General features: G+C 41.5%; 1 protein-coding gene across 2 annotated transcripts in view; it reads right to left on the bottom strand.

Annotated features, from left to right (window-relative positions):
• ADAMTS17 (ADAM metallopeptidase with thrombospondin type 1 motif 17) overlaps positions 1–14,519 on the bottom strand; it is a 171,977-nt gene that overhangs the window by 23,859 nt on the left and 133,599 nt on the right. For both annotated transcript variants that reach the window (XM_065688440.1, XM_065688441.1), the window contains 2 exons: positions 14,046–14,181; positions 1,583–1,787 (listed from right to left, as the gene is read on the bottom strand). In XM_065688440.1, the coding sequence (XP_065544512.1) occupies positions 1,583–1,787; positions 14,046–14,181 (341 nt within the window). The remainder of the gene's footprint in view (positions 1–1,582; positions 1,788–14,045; positions 14,182–14,519) is intronic.

The following is a 14,519-nucleotide window of genomic DNA, read 5'->3' as shown; positions in this document are numbered from 1 at the left end:
CCTAGACAAAACAGCATTTGCAAAAGGTTGCCAACAGATCTTTGGTGGTCACATATAAATCACCCTCTTGAAGAGTTCTTTTTCTTTCCCTAAGCCGTCTGTTTTCATGAAGAATTTCTTACCATATAGATTTTACAGAGACCCCACAACAGTCTGAACATGAATATGTGTAGTCCCCGAGTGTCCAGCTGGGATCATTAGGTCTTATTTTATTAACAAATTACTTAGTCAAATCCCACAAGGTTTTGTAAAGGAGCAACACAACTTTGCAGTTAAGACACAGCTCCTTTATTTGAAGGAAATCCATGTTTTTTCTACTCCAGTTCCCTAACAGTAGGAACATTCACCTTTTCCTGACAGTCTCTATTTTTGTCATTAAAAATGGGTTGAGCAGTACTTTGTCCAAAACAATCTTAACTGTTTGGCAATAGGAGGGGAACTTAATTTTTTCCACACTGAAGATTGCATTGGAATTTGCTTTGAAAACACACATTTTTGATGGGGAACCAGACATCAATGTGATCAACTGGTTGTTGTTGTATAACCAAAGGGTTCAAAAACATACGTGAGAAAAATTGATTTATAAAATGATACCACTACTGTGATATTTACTCCATAACATCAGATTAAAATGTTAAGGATTAAAGTGATTACCACTGAAGAAAGTCCTAGTTATGAGAAGTGTTCAAACTGGCAGAGCATCAAAAGTGTCCTGGAGTCAACTGTGCTACATAATAGCAGAAATGTGCCAGAACAAGAATGAATTTAAAATCACGAGTGGGCAATTGCAGACATGACAAAAGTAAATGTATCAAAGAAAAAGCAAAGCAGTTATTGAGAAAATGATCAAAAATTATATATTTTTAAATTAGTTACATGGTCTCAAATACAGGACATTTCCACTCTGGAAAAAGTCATCTGTATCTTGACTTAGCCCATCTCATATAAAGGAGAGTGAAGTACCTGGGATCGTTAACAAAAGGCCCAAGTAAACCAGGTAGGAACTGCACCGTAAGATTAGTCTCAGCTACGAACAGTTCAGCTGGCTCAGCTATAGGAAACAAAGAGAGCATCACCCGAAAGGGTTCCTTCTAGTCCACAAAAAAGACCTATCAGACAACTTATTAAACTTCGGTGTGTTTCTCCACACGTTTTGAAAAGAAATAACTCAGCAAGCAAATCACATGCATTAATGAACAGATACAGCATCCTACTGAACAGAAACATTACCCTCACTTAACTAGGATTTCCTGTTCAAGGTGGACAACGCAATCACATTGTGTTTGTTAAGAGACACTGTTCCTCAGTGCAAGATCTCTTGTGTCCTGAGTTTCTGTGGCTTTTAAGCACATTTGGAACAATAATCATTTGCAAAAGCTCTAACAATGTCTTAAATAGAAGCTCACAGAAATGACTGTTGCTGAACAGTCCCATAACTCAGACAATCTGGAATGAGACTGGTAATGCTGTAAGCACTGCACGAAGAGTGAAAGGATCTTCTTATGATTCAGATGAGGCTAACAGATACAATATTAAAAATAAACGGACATCTTCTGGCTCCCTTCTGGAATCAAGTTCCTACCTTTGACCACTCTGATGCTTCCCAGATAGAAAGGCAGTCCCGACCTTCACAGCTTTGTACTGTTGTTGGTTTGTTGCCAAGGCAGTAGAGGTCTCTCGTGTTAACATAGGTGCCATTTTGCAGCTGATAAACACAAGTCACTTCCCGGTGCTGGACACCTTTCTCACAAGTAGCAGAGCAGGGACTCCAATGGCCAGTCACCCACCTATGAAGGAGCCAGAGAAGGAATGTTAAAAACCTGGTGGCATAAAACATCGTGCTTCACTTAAAACCAGTGAGAAATGGGCAACTCTTCCTAGATTTGTGGATTCTTTGACAATGCTGTATTGTCATCACACTGAGATCTGATCACCTTTGGGAGTTGAAGTGTGTAAAGCAGAAAAGTGTTGGCATACAAGTGAATACCCAACACAAAACTCTGTATACCTCCCTGTAATCCTCAGTCTCTACAACATGGCTGCATTCTTCCCTGGAAAGAGCGACTTGTCTGCAGATGATCCTATCCTACAACTATTGTTGCCTTTGAGAGGAATACGGACTACATCTGCACGCACATCTTCACTGTGCTGTGGAGCTGTGCAGAGAACCTACACTTACCATGTACAGACTGGGATGGTGCTACAGCCAGATGGCTTTCCTGCACCCAGGACCTCCAGTCCTACCCTATATACTCTCAAAGAATACAAATCCTCTCCATCCCAGGCTATTAGAATGCAAAGACACCTCCTGCCTCACTTCTAGTTTACCCCCTCACAGCCACTGGTGAGATTTCACCTTTCGTAGTTGGATTTTCCAGGATATTTAATTGGAATCTCATCAGGTTGAAGTTCGTGGCATCAGACACCTTAAAAGTGGAGAGTAACTGACCACATTCATTGTCAGATAATCTGAACTGCACTTAACTGTCAAGGCTCCCACTGACTCCAGCAACAGCTGAGAGCACCACTGTGGTTAGAGCCAGGCTACAAGGCAGTGAATAAAATGCCCCAAAAGAATCAAATTAGGAGTAGGGAGGGACCATTTTTTTCCTAAAGACAAGCAGCATCCATCTTTACGCTTCCTGCAATCTGTCAGTGCGGAACATGTTCTCTGTAATTACTGGCATTCCTGTGTGAAGTGAAGGACCGGAACAATAACTGTGAAGGTGCTGTGCACCGGAAGGCTATCATGTCTTTCTCACCAGGTAATTGACCTTGTAGCCTGCTATTTAGGACTGTCATCTAGATTAGTATCCTTACACCATGAATCTTTTACTTGTCACCCAATCCTGGGTTATCTGTTACGCTAAGAGGCTCAAACAAGACTTCCCAAAAACAAGTCTGGTCAGAAATGCTATTTCACTTTGCTGAAGGCTCCCATGGTCCAACTTATTAAGCACATTTCTTTAATGCTGATCTGTAACTTCTAAATGAATCAAACAACTCTTTCCCATCTTCCAGTTCCTGAATGGGGGAAAAACGGTTCAGCACAGTTTGTAGAAACATCACGGTTAATTGTCCTGAATTCATTTACCAAATGCCATGACTGATGTGCTGGTGTGGCAGCACTGCTGACTGCATTGACAGTGAAGGCAGAAGCCATTTGGTTGGAGCAGGATGGGATAGGGGAGGCTGGCCACCTGTCTTTTGTGGGCCTCACTCAAATGCTTCTGTGCATTAAAGCAGTTGACAGATCTGTGAATTTCCATTGGCTAACACAGCTGGAGAGACACCAAGCGTGTTTCTCTGGACAGTAGTTTTGGTGCATCTCTGTGGCTGAGTGCTTGGTATTTTGCTTATGGAATGGGAAAATGCCAGCTGGGTAATTGAATACTGGGGCTGAAAGACTGACAAAAATAGCCTTGAAGTGCAGAAATCAGTGTTCATGAAAATAAATAGCCAGGCTCCCTTGGTATCAGCTGGGCTCTGCCTTGTCAGAGCAAGTGTGGAGGGAGTTATCTATCTGGGTGAAGGAACCGCTCAACAAGGGCATGGAGGGGGAAAGAGTGACTGTGCTTTATGAGCTGAATCTGAGTCACAAGGCTGGGGATGGTTTCTGTCCAGGCTCCACTGAACTAATATTCACTTCAGCACTGTACTCTCACCGTGATCTAAAGCTACTGGCAAAAGAAAAAGGGAAAGGGGCTGAAAGCAGAGGAGAAAGATAAAAATACATTCTTGGCAGAGGCTGGCTGTGAGCTTGCATTTAGGATGGGCAGCACGCAGTGTGCCAACTATTTCCAAGATGCCTTCAGGAGTGAGGTTATGACTTTCCTTTCAGGAAGGAAAATTCCTTTTTTAATGTTTTTGGTTGTTGCTCTTGTGCAAGGGAGAAATAACCTCATTTGTGCCCTGTTCAGTGGTCACTAGTTAGTGACCTTCAGTGGGCTCTAGCACAGGTATGATAGAGTGTAACTGGAAAACTGGCACAGAAAAGACATTGTCATCATCATGAGAAGAATGGTTCCACAGGGCATAAGGCAAACCCTGGGGAATCAATACAAAGCTGTACCTGTAGTGAAAACGCAGTCTCCAGCTTTTTTGTCAGAGTGGCATCTGTGGCCAGCTTCAGCTACAGATCCACTACATCAATCCCTGACCTGAGACCAATGGTTACAGATTAGGTAGGGCTATAGCATAAGGAAATCTCACAGCCCATGAGCCCTACTCTTGACATCTGCTGCTAACATGGAATTAAACTACTTCAAAATTAAAGGCTATTTTAAAGTGCTGGGTTTAGTTTCATGTTCAAGAGACAAGTGACCGATTAAACGTTTAAATAATAATATCAGTAAAGTAGGCTATTATATATTGACCACAGAACTTCAATCTCTCAGTGAAGTCTCTGCTTCATGGCTTGTAAAAAGGATCTAGCAAACAGGTAAATGTGAGTCCCACATCCAGTGCTGGCAGTGCACTTCTCTCCCTTCCCACTTCTCCCAAAGCCCCCTTCATAGGCAGCTGAAAATGTTACTGTATTGCTTGTAAGACACAGAATCACTGCAACTATATTTCAACATTGTTCACAACAAAAGTGGGAGGACATGGAATTTATGGATAAAGCAATTAAACATGAAAAATCAAGAAAGTTTCATATTTGGTAAAGGAATGTGCAGCCAGGTATTAGCATAACTACTACCTCAAGTAATAAACATGCAGGGAAGAAAAATGTGATGTACAAATAGTATCACATTATGGTTGCTATTAAATTACACTACAGACAGATTTTCCTCTCTACACCATCATTACACCTTTTGAACACACCTGGATGTGTTTAAAAAGGAGAATTACTTTTAATTTCTTTAAAAGCCAGCATTTTTCTTATGACAACATAAAAAAGAATTCCAGCTTTCCAACTCAGAACACAGAGCTCTGTGTTATTAACTAAGCCAATTAACTGCTGTACTCTAAGCCCTGTGTGTATCATATACAGCATTTGGCTTCCAGTTGTGTTTTAAGCCTGTAAACTGATCTTAGGGATTGCTTGATACCACAGTTCTTTTCAGTTTGGTCTTTCCCTCCCAGGTTATAACCTATCTTCTGTTGGACCATGCGAGTGCCCTCATTGGAGTCCCTGGAGAGCCTCTCATTTTTCCAGCAAGCACTGATTTATGTGACAAACACACTTATCTTTCTTACAACCATAGGAAGGGCTTTACCCATGGTATTAGTTTTTGTAATCTTACCTCTACAGAAGATTCAAGAGCTAGATGATCCCTGACGGTGGTTAGATTCAAGAAGAAAGTGATGAGCTTTTAAGCACAGATTTTGTAACCCAGTCAGTGGCTGTCTTTCTAGCTAAAAAATGCCCAGAAGGATGTGTTTTTCTATAGCCTCAAAAAGCTGGGATGGGCAGCACATGCAATCTGAGAGGGCTGTTTTAAATCTTTGCCTTCTGAGTCTTCCTCAACCTCTGACCTCTCAGTATCTCTGCTGAGGAATTGGGAGTTCTTCTTCTAATCTGCTTTGGCAACGCTCATCTGGCAGGCCCCTGGAGCAAACTTGAAATATCTTTTGGAGGTTCAGTTCATCATTTGATCTTTCCATGGTCTGGATTAGTCATTAACCTTGAATTATCTTCTCTACCTACTTGCCTAAGACTCCTACATTTTCTACGAAAAAAAATGTCTACAGCAGTACATACATAACCACAGGGGAGATGAATGTCTGCAAATGAAGACTTGCAGCTAAGGGTTTGGGGGAAAAATGCTATGAAGATAAAATGGGTCAAGGCTAAAGCATGAGGTGGAGGAGTGCAATCAAAAGACATGAGGTCACTTTTCAGAGATTTGTAGCCTTTATAACACAAAGGCATTACATGTTCTAGGGTAAATACTGCAGCCCATTAAATTTCACCTGGTTATTTCTGTCTTGAGCCCTGCAGAAGACCAGTGCCTGCAAGCTGATTCTATTCCACCATCTAAACATCCATGGCATATATGCACCTGCACTCACTATCTACAGGGATTGCGTTACTTTTGTTCCCTCCACAATGCCTCAGTGGAATTAATTTCCCTGCTTTCACAACAATAGCTCGGATGTGACCAAAGACACATTTGCATACATTTGCAATTAACACATTTTGTTCTGGTTTTATGGAACCTGTTTGCTTAGAACTGGCTCTTAACTACAACTAGTTTAGTTGCAATATAATATAATGTAATATAATGTTGTAATGTAATGTAAGATATTAGCTGAATAAAGTATCAGAGGAAATTTGCTACAAGACATAACTAGTTTGAAAATCAGTTGTGTCAGAAACTAATCCAACAGAGTGTAATCTGAGGCTTCCATTTCTAGCAGATTTTGTTCCATACCTTTTGGTTTGACATATAGCCTTGAACTAATGTATAAGTGAGAATAACTCCATGTCTAGTTAACACTGGTTGTCGTCAGCACCAGTTTGTGATGCAAAATCGTGTAGAAGATGCTCTTAATTTTCACCTGGGTGAAACTGTGGCTCTACTGATGTTAGGCAAAACTCAGACCATCTTACAGTGGGGCCAGATTTCACATGGGATAATTTTAGCAAGGAAAATTGGAAAAGATTTTTGAGAATCAGTCATGTGGAGTTGACAGATGTTTTCTGCTTACAGCTATCAAACTGAGTTCGTGCTTGAATATGTAAAAGCAAGAGAACACTGTTTACAAATGGACTCATGACTGCCACGAAATACACGCACTTTGCTATGTTATCTTTCTCTCCTTACACACTTCTAAAACTCTCCACCATATCCCTGCAATACTGAGACATGGTGGAGATACGGGGTCAAAATAATCAGGTGAATCTTGACTTTTGGGAACAGGTTGTGCCACACCCAAGCATAGAAGGGGATTTTTTTGCTGGAAAAAAGTACAAGGAATCTAGTAGAATAATACAGCTGCTGATGTCGAAAGTAGGACTCCAAGACTAACATTCCTGTCTGATTGCCTTTATAAACAGTGCTCAGTAATTTTCCAGTACAGTAGTCATTCTGCTAACAGACTTGCCAACTTTCACTCACACAGGTTTCTTTCTAATTTGGTGATTATCATTTTGACAGCTTGGCTCTTTGTAATTTCCCACCAATTATAAGATGAGCCATTGGACAATATTTTATAATTTACATGAACCTTTGGAAGACCTTTTAAATGGAAGACATTGTATTCTCCCTCCTCCCCACCCTAAATCAAGCAGATTGCTCACTTCCAGAGGACTCAGCGTGGCGTGAGTAGATGTTCTTCTTGCTGGCAGCTCCACCACTACTCTAAGGCACAGAGTATCAGCACCCACAGAGGCCTTTGGCAGTGAGTTACCCCTATCCTGATCCACAGCTGGTGTACCTCTGATAGTGCAACTGGTGTCCAGCTCCATTCCTTGCCTTTCAAAGAAAGTGGTGTCTTTCCCTCAGCTCACGCCACAGGATGCAAACGGTAAAAAACATTACAGCAGGCAGTAGTAGGAATGAATTTCACAATTACATATTTTGTTAGATTATCCTGCTAATCCTTCTTTGTGGTAGAGACTGCGCTTGGCCTGAAGAGCCTCAAAACAGAGGCACAGATCACTTAACATTTTAAAACAAGGCAATGTTCAAAGAGAAGGCTGCTGAGTCAAACATTATAATGGGGAAAAATGTGATGTAAGTCAGCCTGGGTGTTTACAGCAAAGCTAAGAAACCTGTCTCATGACTCCATGTGAAAACTAATGCCAAATTGACTTCTGCTCTAGCAAGTCATCTTGAATTACTTGATGTAAATGCATTTACAAGGAGCAAATAAGCCCTCCTCATTCTACTTTCTGTTCCCAAGCCTTCTTTTATTCTCTGAAAGATTTCTTCATTGAGTTGAGTTCCTGGATTTGCTTGAAAATGCGTTTTTGTCTTTCAGTAGCTAACTACTGATTGCTGGTTTCTGCACTTGAGGACCTTCCTACAACCTGAAATGCATGGGATTTTGTCTCCTGGCGGCTGGTGATAACCAGATCTGCCCAAACAGGACTTCAGCTCCCCACTCACAAAGGTGCCCAGAAGTCTCCCAGGCTTTCTGGTCTATAGAATTTAGCTTCTCCTCCTGCAAGACCTACCGGAGACTTGTTGGAGCTGCCGACCAGGATGGCTCCCCGAAGAGCAGCCACCAGGGCGCAGCATTGGCCGCTGGCTCCGCCGGCCGCAGCCACCGTGTCTTGCACAGGGTCCAGCACTGTCCTGGCAAATTCATTAAGCTCAAACTGATTCTAGAGATCCCAACTCCAGTTTTGGGAAATACTTCAAAATGAGCTCTTACGTGGTGCCTCCTTGGATCAGAGGGTGCTAACATTACTATTTATGCCAGATTTCCAGGCTAAAATGATTTGAAACCTTCCTCATGGCTGTTCCTTCTTTTCCTTTTTTCATGTAAGCAAAACTCGAAGCACACCAAACGAGATGTTTCTTAGCACAAGGCACAGATAAGGTTTTGAACTCATTGCTATTGAACCTAATGGATAATAAACATTTGTACAGGTCCCAGAAGAGTATGACTGCATTTATGAAAGAACATACCCATTTGGAAGCATTGAATGTCTAGCTCACTCCCTTCAGTTAACAGCACTCCCAGTACATCCTTCCAGTTTAGTATAGTTTCCATACAGCCCTGTAAGTAATTTGCTAACATTCTCAACTAGTTTTCCACCATACTCTTCCCCCAAAATTCTACTATTTGCAAGACTTTTCACCTCACAAAATAAACCTAAAACTGTTCTGCTCCCCATCTACCTGTGATGATAACACAACTCAATGTGGTGCAAACAGAATAAGGGAGACTGCTTTCTGTACTCATGGGCTGCTAAACAGAGAGCTGTCACAGGTATATGGGAGAGTCTAAAGGGAGAGGTGGACTCTCAGAGAGCAAGGGTCATACAGATAAGCACCACAAGCTAAAATCAGACCAGCAATCAAAGCAACGGGCACCAGCAACCACAGCACACCGAGGCACTACGCTTCAAGTGGTCACCAGCCTTTTGGGCAGGCTGGTGAGATGCTGAGACAGCTGAGGCCTTGGCTGGCTCTGGTAACTGGCTTCATTTTTGACTCAGCGGGTATCATTGGAGTACGTAAGCCCTTGGAAAGCACAGTGTTGGATTCCAGTCCACAGATGGAGAAGTGAAAGGTGCATAGAAGAAAGAAAGACAGAAAGAAGCCATCCATGGAACCGCAGAGCTGACCTCAGCAGCATGCCAGTTTTTGGAGCAGATTTGAATGAAAACAATAATCAAAGACATAGTGGTAAATGGATGCAGCGTAGGTTTCCTCCAGGCAAAACTCACTGGCTGCATTCTGTGATTAAGAACACTGCTTTTCCAGACAAAGGAAATGTGGTAGATTTAATCTACTTGGTTATCAGTAACAACCTCCTTTTGTTTATTTAAGTTGGAGGAATTGGTGATATGCTGGGAAACATGGATATCGATATGTAAATTCTATGGTAGGTGAGACCTAGCTTCAGTGTAGTGCCGAGAAGGAGTATCAGGTCTGAAGGGAATCTAGGTTAGTTACCAGTGGACTTCCTGAAAGATCTGCCTTGCATTTGATCTAATTTAGTATGCTCATTAATGACCTTGGCACAAAAAGAAGGAAAAACAGGGAAAATGCTGACAATACAAAGTCTATACAACAGAGGATTAGGAGTCATCCAGGAAGAACTGAATAACCTTGAGTGCTGCAATAACAGAGATAGGATGAAAATTAATAGCATACTGTGCAAGGTTGTGTGCTTAGGGACCAATAACAAGCATTTCTGTGTTAAAGTAGGATTCCCATGTTGAAACAAATGAGGAGGAAAACATCTAGAATGACTGTAAGCCACAAATATGATGCAGTCATGAAAAAGGCAAAGCATATATCAGGAGAGTTACTGCCAATGAAGGCGGAAGATTGAGTGCGAGGGTTAGACTGGAGCGAGACTGGGATTCTCCACACAATTCTGGTCACCTGCACACTAAAATTAAGCATTTAAATAATGTAAATTAGAGCACCAGGAGAGAAGGCGACCAAGGGAATGAAAAATTCATGTACAGTCTCTGATCCAATAAGGAGTTAAGGAAAAATAACGGATTTTGCCCAGCAAAATGATGGAAGGAGGAGATACAATGGTTTGCTGTATCATATGGCACTCAGCCCAAGGCAAAGAGCTAGGGGGAGAAACACTGTATAAAGCAAAGGAACAGAGCTGATGCAAGAACAAATGGCTGAAAAATCACAGTGAAAAATTAAGGCTGGAAATAAAAGGTCTTGACCCATATGAACAGCGAGGTCACAGCAGAGCCTTCCAGTGAGGGAAGGAGACTGGAGCTATATTGGTTTCTACATGTTGCTGGTATGTAAGTTAGCAGGAAACTAACCCTTGGACTCAGGAGATACTTTCAAGTCCCAAACGGTGAAAATAAGGGCTCAGGTCTCCTGTGGTTTTCTGTAGATGAAGGAAGGGATTTCTGGCTTTTATGCTGCTGTTAAGCATCCGTGTAGGAACACCACATATTCAGCAGGTCCCTGAAAGAACTCAATCTCTATTAAAATCTATTACAGCAAAAAGGAGGAAAATTAAGAGTGTTTGCATACAGGCCATTACAAGTCAAACAGTTGGGAAATTTCATGTGGTTTTGGTTCTTTTCCTGCATTAGAGGGGAGCAGTTTCATATTCATAGACTCAACCATGCATGTTGAAGTGTGTGGCCACTGGCCGACCTATGTTTTCAGTAATAACAGCTGATGTGATCTGTGATTTCTGAGTCTTGTGCCAACATGAGTGCTGGGTTTGCCTATATATTTGGGTTGGTGTTCAGTGTGCTGGAAACAACCCATATGCACCGCATGCAAGAATCCAGATTCCATCTGGTTACAGCAGGGTTTTGTAAAAAATATCTAAAGAGCTAGGCAAAGGATTAGAATAAAGAGGTGCTAATAGGGTGCAGTTGGGACAGGAAAGGAAGCTGTAAAGAATTTAATGGAAAAAGAGGGTCAAGGAACATAAAAAATAAAATAGGAAGAAAAAGAGGCATTTTTTTAAAAGGTGAAAGAGTAACAATAATAAAGAATGAAAGATTCGTTTCTTTTTGCCAGTTTCAACAAAACCCTTAAGAAAATTCTCTTCTCTGACATTTAATTTTTAAACATGTCAGTGTATCCAAACCTTGTTTCAATCCTGCTTTGTGTTTTTCAGGTGGTAGGTTGCAGTTGCAGAGTTCTAATCTGCTCCTTGGCTTTCTGAAACTACTGTCCCCTGCCCCACATTATTTGGCTCTCCCAAGAGGTGGCTGAAGTTCAAAGGGATATATAATTTGCAAAGCACTTTGGGATCGTGCTGGAAGAAAGACACTGTTATTAATATCATAACCTCTTTTTCTCCAGTTCACTTTACATCTATAATGTGGGTTATTAGTTTTTATTTTTATAACAGCAATAGCCTTCTCCTTTTCCTCCATTTACACATGATCTCACCCCATCCCAAAGAGTTTACAATCCAGATTATATATGGATTGAGAGAAGAAGCAAAGAGACAGGGTGGGATAGTGAATTGAAGTCTCACAGCACATCCACAAGAGAAACAGAGACTGTGTCCTATGACCCAGATGGCCATAAGACCCTTCTCTAAAGATAAATACTCTTAAGTTTTGAGTAAAAATGTAAATTTAGTTCAAACCTTACAAAACAGAGCAGGTTTACCGCAGAAAGGAAAGCACTGTTCCTCCTTCTGAATTCAGGTAAACGGCTTAGGTCTGAGTGGAAATGGGAAAGGACCTTATTGTAACAAGATGCTACAATAATTTTACTCGAAACCCTAAAACAAATTCAGGGTTCATAAAATAAGCATTGACATGGTGAAAGAGAATGGTTTCTTTAAGATGTTCTTGGTCAGAGAATATGCTAAGCATGCATTTCTAATATCTGGGTGGGCAAACGCAAGTGGAAATTTAAATTCTACAGAGGCACAGAGAATGTGCTTCTGAAAATGTTTCCACTTAAAAGCATGTTAAGTGTGAAAGTGTAGTCTACAGTGAGGGAGTGTGGTCTATCAGATCATCAGCAAGGATTCTGTGGCCTTTCCGGGTACTAAGCGTGTTTGGTGCTTGCTGTCAGTGCTCTGAAAGAAAAGAACCAATAAGAGTGTTGCTGTGCCAGTGCGAACTGCTCCCGGGAAAATTTGGGCTATAAATTGCCTGATAACTCTGTACAGAAGAAGAGATACCTTGGAATAACACTAAGGGTTGGGCCAGAAATCCCAAAGGAACACAATTGGGATATAGGAAAAGAGTAGCCCTTTCTCAGGAGGTTTTGTGTGATTAAACCTAACCCACCAGAGACGCAGCAATGTCATGCTGACAAGTGTGCAACAAAGAGGAGACTTAACCAAGGGCTCAGGGTCAAGGAGATCCCATAGAGAAACAGCACTATGGGTCTTAGGGCTGTATGAAACCTGATGGCCAAGACTTCCCTTTGTTGCTCTCATCTAGCAGAGGCAGAAGCTGCAACCTTCTTCCAGAGCTTTAGAGGTTGCTTTATTTTACCTCTACCACATCAAACCCCTCCATATACCCGCCTGGGCTCACACCAGTCTCCTCTTAATTGCTTAACATTAGGTCTGTAAGAAATACAGGGCAGGGTAGAAACAAAAGCAGATGCTTCTTGTTTCTGTCTTTCTTAAAGAATGACATGCCAGAAATCCCAGCATCACCGAATGTAGGAAACTTCCTCATGGAAATGACAGTTGTTTCTTTGAAGTCACTGGGAGTTTGGTTCTCACACACCTAGAAGCACATGGGGTATCTCATCATACCTCTCAGTACCACTGAAAGCAGTATGGCCACAATATTGTACAGCAGCAATAATAGGCAATGCAGACAGAAAATCAAACCTGAGACAGCCTTATTGATGGATGACCTGACATTGGATTTCCCTGCTTCAAGGCACCGTAATCAGAGAGCAGGTCTGCAGGTCTAATTAGAAGGAAGTGTGCTGTTTCTCATTGTTCCTATTGTTTCTGCCAGGAGGATTAGCTTTGAAAGCACATTTCCCTGGCTTGTGAGATTACACAAGGTGCAACAGCTAGCAGGTTGTTTTGAACATGCTTTTTTAGATGTTGTTGAGCTTTGTCCTAAATTGATTTTATGTTCTAACTACCATCAAAAGTGGAGCCTCTACAATACTCCACAACGCTAAACATTACTGTGAAGCAAGAGTAAACTGAACAGATTAATTTGCTTTCCTGTGTTTTGTCATTTTGGCCAGAAATGTCTTGTTTTATACAAAACATCAAAATCCATTCAGCTGCAAGTGCTTGCAGAAGCAAAAAGAGAGTTTTTATTGGGTTTTAGCACTTATTATTAGCTCTTTATTTGCTCCTATTGATGCAGAAAAGCACTCTTACTGAGCAAAGCATCTAAAATGTGTTTCAGCCTAACTTCTTGATTTCAGCAAGATTTGGGTATGTTTCCAAAGCCATGCAGGTTTTGCTAAACACTGTACAAACTTCACATGAAGAAGAGATACTGGTCACCTAGAGACTTCCAGTCTGAACTATGCTAATACAGACCAGGCAGGCAGCACAGCAGGTGAGCTAAAGTTGTTTGCAAGGGTTTTTGTGGCACTGTTGACAATTCATCAGACCCTATTCTGCACTGAATAATAATAAAAAACGTTAGATATCCAGTCACTGCTCTCCTGTCTATACTGCAGGTTGCTCTGTCACCCAAAAGGCAGCCAAGGGGAAAAGCAAGCCATTCCCAAACAATGCATGAAAGCAGCCTGCATGGAATCTGGCCTTACTGGACACGAATTAAATGGACTCTGAGGTAATGAAAGTCTGACCTGCTCAACAAAAGGAAATGAGTATTACAGCTGGTTACTGTGGCTAACAATGTGTCCCAATACTTGTAGATATTGTCACCACATTCACCAGATGGAGGCTTTGGAAATGGGTGATTTATGAAGGAAAAGGATATTGGGATTTATGATTGTTTAACTCCTTACCGTGACTGGCAGGGGTGTGTGTTACATTTCCTGACCTGAGGCTCGGGGCGATTCACTCGCTGGCAGTCACTGTCATTCACCAGTGTCATGGTCTTGTTAATGATTCGAGTACAGGATACAATGGTTTTCCTTTCACCTATAAGTCAAGTAAAAAACAACTCTGAAAAAGGAAACCAGTGGCTCAGAACAAAATCAGGTCAATAACCAAAACGCAGAGGCTAGAAGCTCCCTACTACCTCTGCAAGATTTAACCTACACAGATCGACCAACTCTGCAAGCAATCCCATTTCCCACTTTTGTCTTACCTTTGTTCTGTTCTGATTTTTACTTTATTTCTATTTCTTTTCAGAAAAAGCTACAAATCTTTCCCCAGTAACTGAGAAATTGGCTGCTTCACAGCAACAACAGGTTGGGCTTTCTTCTTCAAGCATTTAATGTGGAAACAACCTTGAAAACAATTTGCTTTAATTTCTC

This window comes from Lathamus discolor, chromosome 8, assembly GCF_037157495.1.
Source record: "Lathamus discolor isolate bLatDis1 chromosome 8, bLatDis1.hap1, whole genome shotgun sequence".
Lineage (NCBI taxonomy): Eukaryota > Metazoa > Chordata > Aves > Psittaciformes > Psittacidae > Lathamus > Lathamus discolor.
Note: the sequence above shows the minus strand (reverse complement) of the source record. Positions and strands in the feature narration are given on the sequence as shown.